At 44.3% G+C, this 10,636-nt stretch overlaps 2 protein-coding genes across 3 annotated transcripts; both read right to left on the reverse strand.

The window, feature by feature from the left end:
* Window positions 1–2,318: 2,318 nt before the first annotated feature.
* Window positions 2,319–4,265, reverse strand: LOC126324477 (uncharacterized). Its single transcript, XM_049994968.1, has one exon. It carries the CDS (start codon window positions 4,263–4,265, stop codon window positions 2,319–2,321), a length of 1,947 nt encoding a protein of 648 aa, XP_049850925.1.
* A 5,016-nt stretch (window positions 4,266–9,281) lies between these two features.
* LOC126324534 (uncharacterized) lies at window positions 9,282–10,623 on the reverse strand. 2 transcript variants are annotated; one of them, XM_049995043.1, is made up of 4 exons: window positions 10,257–10,617; window positions 10,030–10,121; window positions 9,545–9,868; window positions 9,282–9,479 (listed from the first exon to the last, which is right to left on the reverse strand). In XM_049995043.1, exons 1-4 carry the CDS (start codon window positions 10,476–10,478, stop codon window positions 9,326–9,328), a joined length of 792 nt encoding a protein of 263 aa, XP_049851000.1. In that variant the 5' UTR covers window positions 10,479–10,617; the 3' UTR covers window positions 9,282–9,325. The 2 variants fall into 2 exon arrangements, with proteins under 2 accessions (XP_049851000.1, XP_049851001.1); XM_049995044.1 differs by having other exon boundaries at window positions 9,282–9,868; window positions 10,257–10,623.
* Between the last annotated feature and the right edge of the window lie 13 nt (window positions 10,624–10,636).

Below are 10,636 nucleotides of genomic sequence, written 5' to 3' on the forward strand. Positions count from 1 at the left end.
GATACAGGGTTCCTCAGGGCTTCAAAATACAGTGTCTGATCAAGAATTTTTTGCTGCCTTAAGTGTTGCTGACACCTGGAATTAGAAATCGTTTTGCCTAGAGTGTCTTCGTGCTGAGGGTTTTAGGCTGAGCTGTGCTAGAGTATATATTTGTAAAGGTAATGGCGCCGTCAAGTAATCGAAGAAAAACGCTCGGCAGGTGAGAGGGACCCACATTTGATTCAAATAAACAGATAGCTTTCATATGAATACGAAGCTCAGCAAGGTCAAAGTATCCACGAAAATTTTGATGGTCAATTAGTGACGAAATTTGTGATCAAAATTTGACGTCACACCTTAGCTATATTAAATTCAAACAGTTGATTTTGCACACCCTTTATTGATTATCTCACATACTGTGCTTATCTGTCTCAGGGATCCGACTCAAAGTCCAATGATGTTTGCCAGCATATGTCTGCATTTAAAACAAGTTTATTCACGTTCTGGGTGATTCGAATCCGATATTCGGGTGGCGAGTGTACGCTCAAAAGCAATCATCTGCACAGTTTTCAAATGGCCCTGGCTGCGTGGATGGACAATCTTTTCCCTGTTTTAAAGAACGCTCTTTTTGTTGAAAAATGAGAAGCTTGGAGCCTCTCTATCTAATAAGAGAGCTGTGTGAGAGTGCAATCTAAATATAATGAGGTCTATTTGGAAATGTAGACTAGAAAAAATAGCCGTGATTTTGTTCTGAATTTGCGGGCCAAGAACTTTCTAGCAGTGTCAAACCTTGTACAAGATGAATTTATTTATCAGTCAGATTGTCCTTCAATCCCCAACACCTCTGAAAAGAATCCGAAAATAGGCTAAATGAAACCAGAAAAGCAAAATGTTCGGACAGTCTATTGTTGAAAAAGAAAGGCTAAAGCAAGGATGAAGGCATACTTTAAAAAGACACATTTGACGCCTCAGTCTACTCATCTTGTCTACCCATGATATTTGGTGTCGGACAGCGAGCAGTGCAAGCAGGTTTAACATTTTGGAAGAAAGTGTTTATTATAACTGCGAGTGTACCGAGAGAGACTTTTGAAGGCAACATAGCAGTTGGATTGTAGTCACGCACATTTATTCAAACATAGAAAATTTTTACTGTAGCGGACACACATTTGAGGGAAACTCATCTCTTGCAAGAAAAGAGACGGTTACAAGAGTGTTAAAAATATGTGGTCAGAGTTAAGATATGAATATAAGGATCCGGTGGATGAGGGCGGTCTAGGAACATATTAGGAATTTTTACGTGTTGAGAATTTGAGGACGAGTATCAGCTCAATTAAGCAAGTTTAATGAGTGCGAGACAGAGACAAAAACGTGAATTCACTTTTGAAATCGCGAATTCAGAGCCAGGTTGTTAATCAGGATGTTTTCAGAACTAACGACGTGCGCGATTTATTGCAGACCGTGATCTTGAGGTGTTTGAAAGTCATTATAACGGCGTCACGGGGCAGCTTGTGGAATTAAAAATGTGTCAAATGGCTGCTACATAATTTTGAACGCTGTCATATCTGCGGAGTACCAAGTGCCGAAATTTTCAAATAAGATGGACACTGCTTTGTATGAAACGAGGTTGAGATTATACAAATCAGAATTTTTTTGGAACTAATTGTTCATAATTTACTCATAGATCGTATAGGCCGGAGGCGAGGGTATCTGCCTCTACACATTCGGAAGTCTTTTTGGACTTCGGCGCGTTGCGAATAAGCGCGTACATGCGTCCCTAGACATACAGGATTTCGTTAACGACGACGAGAACAAGGCCGTAGCGTGTGGAACAAGCAAGTTTAGTAACCTGCGGAGGTCTATGGGACGGAGGCATTTGCGCGAAAAGCCCTCATTGATGTTTCCGCATGGCGTGAACACGGCGAATGCTGGGCACGTGAGGAGATGGTGAGTAGGCCCTGTTGGGGAAAGCCAGTTTATTGAGGCGATTTAAAAAGCCAGAAAAGCGAAGAAAAAAAGAATAAGTCGAAACAGGGCGTTCCGTCTCTGGCTAAGGAAAGAACTGGAAGAGAGAGATGATGGAATACAGCTGAAGGTAGCAAAAAAGTCAAAAGAGATTCAATAGGACTTCGGTGCTCTAAATAGAAAATTTTCTGGTGTGTTTTTGGATTTCCACATTTAGCAGTTGCTGAATGGTTTTATACTGGCTCTACCTGTAGGCGGCTGCAAACAAACCGGGGCGATGAGAGTGATAGATATTAGGACTCGACGCGGTAGAATAACGTTTGCATCGAAGAAAGGCTTCGACATTTTATGTGTGTGCTCTCCTCTCTGAGAAAAGTTTAGGTTTTAAAGTTTACGTTTAACTCGAGTTCCAAAATACGAACTTGTTTGTGTAGACGTGCAATTTCGGCGTCGACCTTGAGAATCTCTTCCAACATAGCCTGGGTGGTCTCAGAACTGGAAGACTGCATCGGTTCCGAGCAAGGAGACGGATTGATTGCAGGGATATCACTCGACGCATGTGTTGCAGCAACGGATGACGGAGGCGTTGAGAGTGAGAGGCCGGCGTTTTCCTTGGGCTTCCCGTGGTCTCTGGTAGGCGTTTCCGGTAGGGGCGATGGGGCGGTTGAGGAGGCCTGGACTTGAGAGCCCTGAGATTGCGAGATTTGTTCAGAGCCAGAGGGGCGATCCGTATGAGGTGAAATTGGTGGATTGGGAGAGTTCTTAGGTAAGGACCCGACCTTACCGCTGTTCGAGTCAGTTGAAGCAGAAGGCAACGACGATGATACGGCCTGGTGAATGGGAGTTGGTTTTGTTAGACTTGAGTTGCCTACGAGGTGCTCTTCTTCCTGACTAGAGGTTTGCTTGGTTGTGGTTGAAACAGATGACGACTTGTCTGCGACAGGCACAGAATTGGGCTTCTGAGAGTACAAAATAGGCGATATAATACGTTTTAGCGTCGCCTTGCTCGGTATTGATTCAGGAGCTGGAGAAGGCTTGATCGGTTGAGAGACCGCCGTGTCGGCACTCTGTGGCACGTTCCGAGGTCGTGCGACTTGAGGAGACGCGGAGGGCTGGGAAGTGTTGGTGGTGGTTGTGAGAGATTGTTGTGGGGAGGGCGGGGCAGCGATGGTAGGGCCGGACGGGGAAGAAGGTTGCTTGGTTTCTAGAAGTTTGGGATCGTGGTTAATCGGAAGAGAATTAACGGCTGAACTTCGATCTAAAATGTTTTTGTCGGTACCGGTTGCTTCTGGAGGTGCAAGGCAGTGGTCGGTACTGTTTTTCGAGACAGTTTCGCTAGGTTCGGTCTCCTTTTTCGAGCCGGGCTGCAACAGGAGCTTCTGTCTGAGGAGCGAAACTTCGTCTTGCTCCGGGGAAGAAGGAGATGTTGTATTAGAAGGCTTAGATCCGCTAGCACGCGGACGCTTGCTATTTTGCTTGTTGGTAGCCGATTGTGAGGAGAGATCGCCTTCAAGCTTACGTTTTTTGGTGGTGTTCAGCTGAGCTGCGGTGGCTGGACTGCCACCGGCCGTAGCTTCTGTGTTTCCAGTTTTTGATGCAGTAGAAGGAGTATCATCGAGTTGTGTGGACGACTCGTGACCACCGCTGCTATTCGCATTAATGCTTCTTAATTCCGACAAAGGCTTAATCCCAAAATTGGGTGCTTCTGACACCGGCTTCTTGGCACCACCTGCCTCTGGGCGCTGATAGAACAGAGACTTAATTTTAGTGGGTCTGGCCGGTGCAGACGAGGTGCCAGGAGATTCTATCGCGGATTTGGCAACTGCCTTTCTTGCAGTGTTCTTCAAGGAAACGCCATCCCCTTCAGTCACCGGGATTGGGCATTGAACCGCCGTATGGCAAGATGGTTCAACAGAGTTAGTTTGCTTTCTGGAATGCTTTTTGGTCGTCGATTTAGCCACATTGACGCCACCAGGCTCGCTGAGCGACGGCAATTCTCCTGACGTCTGAGAAACACTTGATTGCTTTTCAACTTGCACCTCACTGCCGCCATTCTTGTCTCTTTGACCTACATTGTCGCTCTGTATTTTTCTAGCTTTTAACTTCTCTTTCAGCTGTTCTAGTGCCGAGTATGGCATAACTGAACCTCCATACGCCTCTTCTACATCTGACTTTAAGGGCAGCGCCGAGGATTCTGCTTCCTGAGCGGGTGTCATGGTCTGCTTGTCGGGTGCCAAGTCGACAGCCGAAACTGCCGCCTTGACCTCAGACGACACAGGACCGCCCTCTGGTAAGCTTTTTCGGGACGTACTGTTCGACATCATCGCCGGCTTAAGTTAGCCCTTCACCCGAGACCTAGCCTTTCTAAGAGTATATATGTGTAAACCAGACAACCGAGGCCAACTCTAAGGGAGGTCGTGTGAGACGGCGAAGAGAGAGACAAAACTGTGTGTTACAATCGTTCTCAAAGCAGAGCTGTTGATCGATATTAGTATAGGCAAAACGTGAAAGAACACAAGCTCACAAAATTAGCACGACACCTGCTGCAGTAAAAATAACACATTGTTGATTGATTGAAAAGTAAGAGAGGATGTTCAGACTTAGGGGCCACCTTTTAGCAGAAAAACTTAAACTATGCACAGCACTTAAACTGCCTCTTCTCTACCTCCTGCTTTCAATGTCTACATGAAGTGCACGTCTTTGCCTTGTCTTCCTCACGCATCACCATTGAGGTACGACAGTCCACGTACACACTTAATTCTCTCTCTGTCTGCAACAACGCAGTACTAGAACTTCTACCGTACTAAAAAAGAGGTCTTCTGTGCATTTCCGACAGAACGTTCGGGTAGGCGCCAGGCGAGAAATTCTCTCATGTGCGAAAGGAGGAGCTGATACGCCAGAATTTCGATTCGACTGATTCTTTTTCTGACCAATTCTAGAAATGTCTGAATCAAGAGGCGTGAATCTGTCTACAAAGATTGACTCCCGCACCATTGGCATTCACTGCCGATTGAAGAGTCTAGGGTATAAGAGCTCGTAACTCGCGTCTTGAGAACGCGCCTACAAAAAGAAAGTACGCGGCTCTCATTTGTGTAGTGCGTATGTAGCATACAAATCCAACGTCGCATCCTGATGCAAGAAACACACGACGCTCTCTCGCGCTCCCTCATCCGCTGTATGATTCTCGATACTTCAAGGAAAGTACAGGACAAGAGGAACGCTTTTGTAACCGGTCAGTAAAAATACCGATTAAAACTACGCATCCACCCCATTTGGTCAGCCTATCACCTGCGGTTAGATAGAATGCGGCCATTCGAGAAGTGCATTGCAGTTTGAGTCCATGACCTTTAAGACAGCCAGTCTACCGTACATAATCGTCTATTATAGGTAAACGCTAGAATGCACCTACTCTTAAATCGTGCTTGTGGACGTCAATGGCTCTAGAGAGGTTTCGCAACGCAATCCATTTGCGACGAGTTCTATCAGTCATTGGACTAGCCTTCTCATCACCATTCGTTTATAGATTGCGGGCTAAAGTTGGGCTATGAAACTAGACATACATATCTGTGACAATGCACAGGTGAACACGGTGATTTATCAGGATCTGGCCGCGTTGCCCAACATAGACAGCCGAACGTTTGGCAAGTATGAAAACAGAAAGCAACACACTCAGGTGAAGGTAGCCTCTATATATAGGAAAGCGCTGGCTTGGAACTAGCATGGTTCAGCCCATTTTTTATGTTTGCTTGTTTCGAATAATATCCTCCACAGCTGTGGGTTCAAGTAACAAGCGGCAGCGTCAGCCACGTCAACGCTCTACCTACCTTCTGGAAGGAACGTGCGAGGAACACTATTAAACGTCTCATGAAGACACCAGCGGTTTTGCATACGCTCATCTATTGATCAAGGATTGCGTTCAAATTGCCAATCGGCAATCACGTCGAAATTCTACCTTGCCTTAGCTGATGAATTTATGTAAGGTGGCTAGCAATAAAAGTGATCTGCGTGTGAGAATCGCCTATTTTGACGTTCGCGTGAGCTGGCATATCATTGTAGACCATGATCTAACGATGCGCATTGTCCACACACGAGGTATCAACTGTAAAACCATAAAAGGCAGAAACGTCTATAAGCTGCTGGTATGCTATTCTATACGCTTTCAAATCCTGCGTGAATTGATCTTGGAAATTTTTGCTATGATTCAAGACAACTGCGGCTTAGTAGACGGCTCCATAAGTAGTTGCTCGATCGCAGTATTTCGACGTTCTGAAAACTGGAAAATGTCTTGAATGGTGCAGTTATCCCAAAAGTAAGAATTACGTTCTGCACTCGAGATTTCGTTGATGGAGAGTAAGTTCCGCGGATCGCTAAGAGAAAAACATCCTACAATTCCGGGTTTAAATGGCAATAAGAAAAGGTTTGATACGGTAAACTAGAACATGTCAGAGGACCTTTGATTTACTAAAAAAAATACACAGAATCAGATTCAAAATTCTGCTTTTAAGTCTCGGCATGGTTTTGTGATGAAAGATAGCCTATTGAGTCCACGATCAACCGGGACATTACATCAATGCAGCCTGAAAAGCGGTATACATGTGTGTTCATAAGTTGATGGTCGCTGTGTCATCGCCACGCCGGTCGAGTTGTTGGTTTATAAGTGGAGTGCTGCCTAAAAATATTTCATAAAAATATGTTTTTGAATGCAGAAGTAGTGCCTGAATACGCAGTCCCATGTCTGTCGAAGACTAAGCCTATTAAAGACTAAGTAGGCGCGTAGCCCGTACGCGCTTGTTGGACCAAGAGTTCCTATGGATGCAAGCCGGTTCAGTCGGCTGAAGCCGCGAATAGAGAGAACGAGTCGAAGGCTTTCCCTATTTGTTGGCGCGCTTAAAAAAATCGAGTGTTTTTAAAACAAAGTAACTTTTATATAAAGAGGACTAGCAAGTTTCAAAGTAGCTGCTTTCAAAAAACCGTCTTGAGGAGGGACGAATTCTATGATTGAAAAGAGCAAATTTTAAATAGACGTCGAAAAAAATATTAGGAGGAGGTGCTGTTTTCAATTCTACGCCATCAGGGTACTCGAGGTGGTTGTATTGGTCGAGAAATGACTTAATGGTATATGCATTTTTAATACATTCAGTGGTCTACAATCCGGAGTGGCTAGATGCCCAAGAGCTGCTACAGAGGTATTCCAATTCATTGCGAGACATCGACTCGCAGCGAGAAAGAGTCTCTTCGAACACATTGGTTCAGCAAACAGGCAGTAATTTTATACACGACGCAGATGTATATTCGGACCTTGCATCTCTTTCGGCTAGCACACAAAAAATTTCAGCACCTCGATATTTTGGCTTGCGAGCTTTGTCTGAGTTGCCACTACTCCAGAGCTGTACCAATCAGGCTCGCCCAGATTGTGCGCTATTTGGGTCATTTCTGTTTAACGGAAAGTCTACCGAGGTACCACAGGAGGTTGTGGCCAACAGGAAGTTATCCTCAATGCGTACAACTATCTTCATGTCCTACGTTTACGATCACTTAGACAATGGGGTCATGACATCTGAAGCATTCGTCCAAGAAGTCGCCTCTCAAGTTATGGATGAACTAGAACTCCGGTTACAGCTTACAGGCCAGTCCCCTTTTTCTGATTTGAGCATGTGTCCTCCTTCCCTTGGCAAAAAGTCACTGATTTCGAGATCTCATCCCGCTCGCAGTCCAGAGACTCGTTCCAATACACACGCCAAATTGGGATATCTCAAGTCTGAATCTGGCCCGAAGTTACATGTCCAGAACAAACCAGATATCGTGGATGGCATATTCTTGCTCAGGCAAGGTTTCACGCAACGACGACTGTTTACACTTTGGAGGCGATACAAGGGGCTCATTTTTACCATGGTGCTGTACGAAAACGAAAATAGGCTCCTGGCCTTGAACCTGCTAGAAGATTTACCCCAACTACTGGCTGAGTATCTGAAGTGTCCAGATTTCTACTCTCGACCCCAAGAATCTTTCAGTAAGCCAGAGGAGATACTCTCGTTTCTCGAATTGGTTCTTCCAAAGGGTATGCTTCAGTTTATGAACAACGCTATGTTTTCTCAGTTGAAAAAAGAGAGTGACATTTTCTTTAAACAATCTCAAACCCATCTCTGAAACCCTCCTGCGCAGGCACTCTCTCAATTCTACTACCGAAAGTGTCACCTTCCGTTCAAGCTCACGTTTCAACTCCCCCGCATACACGTTACTTTGTATGTGCAATTTCGTGTTACGCATTTTTGTCAGGAAAACAACGCGAAATTGACGAAAATCAGAGTCGTATAGTGCCAACTCTTATTATGCACTTATGTACTCTCTCTAGAGAGAAGCGGACTCACCGCAGAATTCGGATGTCACCACCAAGCGTTCGTCATCGGGGCTCTGTTTCGCATTGGCATGAGTCAGTTTTTGCTCAGCAGACGAACAAATAAGCTATGAAAAAAAAAATAGAAGGACATTCAGACAAAGTGCTCGAGGCGTCTTTTAGACTATGCCTGGTACACGGACGTGGATTTGGCCATCCGCCTTCAGACTTGCGCTCAAATATGGTATACTGAGTTGTGTTGAGAAAGTTTTTTGTTGTTTGGAAGAAGTCCCAGCAATACCGGTCCAGAAAAACAAGTGGAAGAAAAATTGATCGATAGAGAGGTGGGGTTGGTAGCGATTACTAGGGCCTGACATCTAAAAACAGGGAAGCACTCGTCAGCAAATTGTCAGCACCTGAAATTGTGGAAACTAACGAGGTGCTTGACTCATTCCGTGGAAAACAACCTTTTGGATATATGTTCTTTAAAATTACAGCAGATTCTCACGCGCGAGGTATTTTGTAGCCAAATTCAGGGCTAATCGTGCAGAGCCACTTCGAAAGTGACATATGACGCGTTGATTACGAGGAAAAGAAATGACCTGACTCTTCTGACACTGAAAGCGGTTTCTGCGGCAATGTCGTTAGTAACAAGCAACTCAATCTTGGTAGCGGTTGGTCACAAAATCCGCCGCTGGAGAGATAGTGCTCGATGCTCTTTATTTTGCACACTATCAAAAATTTTAGCGAAGAGTAGAAAAAATTCGCAGTTTCAACAAAAGCTAATTCAGATTGCTCGGCTGAATGATTTGCATGTATGAGAGTGGGAATTGCATAATTAAAATGTTGTCGTCATCCCCATTTGTGGCTGATCAGGCATTCGTCACAAGTGAAATTCAAAGTTCAGGCTTTTCGTACAAGAAATGTGTCAAACACTGAAAGCGTTACAAAATTTTTGAGCTCACAGTAATCACAGAAAGAGACGCGTAAGTGCTACAAACGTGGATTTGGACAAGACGGAAGAATAAAACGATTGAATGTATTTCTTTTTTACATGGCAAGGATGGATGGCCAAGGAATAAGAGCAGTTAACCGAATCCTGGTCATAATGATGTAAAGGCATGTCAAGATGAAAAATGAAAACGATAAATATATAGATATCTTGTCTAGAAATTCGCGGCACCTTAAAAAGGAAATCCAATTTCTGCACAAAAATGGGTCAAAATACGTGTCTATTGGAAAATAACATCGAGGCCTTTGCGCGCATACCTTCCCTTAGAAACAGTTCCTTGAATTTCTCTTAATTCCTGGATTGTGGCGTCTATTTCGTGCCCTTGATTGTCTAGCTCTCCTATAATTTCTTGTCCATAAGAGACGCCTGTTTTCATCATTGAACGTATTAGAATGAGCTCCCGGGTTACATTTTTAGACTCTCTCAAGATGTCTTTACTCTCACTTTTTCTAGGCGCAAAAGGGCTTGGCACTTCGTCTGTGTGACCATCGGAACAGAGCATTTGTCTACGTTTGACCTCGTATTCCTCCACCTGGTCGAGCCTCATTTTCAAAACTGCTCTGCGCAGCAAGTTTTTTAAACTGAAGGACATCCCGAACAAGAATAGGACAGTCGTAAAATACAAAAGGTTATAAATTATCTGATCCGCAAAACGCCGCGTTGGCCAGTGGTGATAAGGAGAGAGCTATAGGAACCCGTTAAACTAAAAAAAACGGACAGTTTGTGTACAGCCGTGACATACTTGTTGATTTCCAGAATATGGTGTCTCACTTGCTGCAAAATTTCGTCTCTCATCTTTTCATATGTCCGTTGATTAGCTTTTTTTTTCCATTCCTTCACCAATACAACATGCATTGATACATTTGCGTCGGTATTCGTATATGAATTAGTGGCGAGGCATGTATGGATCACATACTGTCATTGACCGTGTGTGTGATGTACACGAGGTGCGTCAAATTTTTTTCGTACTTTGGTTTTTGTATATGATTCTGTCAGCAATTTTTCTGTTTTAGACACCAAGGACTGTCGCTCAGAATAGGAAATCTTAGGCGGCTCTTCATTTTTTATCAAGGTGATGTTCTGCTGTATTTCTTGCTCGAGTGACAAGAGAGCTTTAAATGAAATCGTGGGGTCGGAGCTGTTGACGTCTTCATTGAAAGGACTGGAGTTCTGATTCCAACGTGAAGACATGCGGCCGGCGTAGCATGCGAATTGCAGGAAGAGCTAATTGAGGCCGGTTGGAAAAGCTGTATAGGAATCGTAGGACGAAAAGGCAAGGAAGGTGTTTGCTTTATTGAGAGCCGTTTGCTGTAATTTTTCACATTTGAAAAAAACTGTGCAAAAAGAGG

This window comes from Schistocerca gregaria, unplaced genomic scaffold (genome assembly GCF_023897955.1).
Source record: "Schistocerca gregaria isolate iqSchGreg1 unplaced genomic scaffold, iqSchGreg1.2 ptg000888l, whole genome shotgun sequence".
In the NCBI taxonomy this organism is placed as follows: domain Eukaryota; kingdom Metazoa; phylum Arthropoda; class Insecta; order Orthoptera; family Acrididae; genus Schistocerca; species Schistocerca gregaria.

What these genes read in the sequence shown, in the direction of transcription:
- LOC126324477 (XM_049994968.1), bottom strand. Translation starts at nt 4,265, where the DNA reads ATGATGTCGAACAGTACGTCCCGAAAAAGCTTACCAGAGGGCGGTCCT.
- LOC126324534 (XM_049995043.1), bottom strand. Translation starts at nt 10,478, where the DNA reads ATGTCTTCACGTTGGAATCAGAACTCCAGTCCTTTCAATGAAGACGTC. An exon ending in AATCATATACAAAAACCAAA is followed by an intron (nt 10,122 to 10,256) that starts GTACGAAAAAAA and finishes GTATTGGTGAAG; the next exon opens with GAATGGAAAAAAAAAGCTAA. An exon ending in GGAACTGTTTCTAAGGGAAG is followed by an intron (nt 9,480 to 9,544) that starts GTATGCGCGCAA and finishes ATTTTTGTGCAG; the next exon opens with AAATTGGATTTCCTTTTTAA.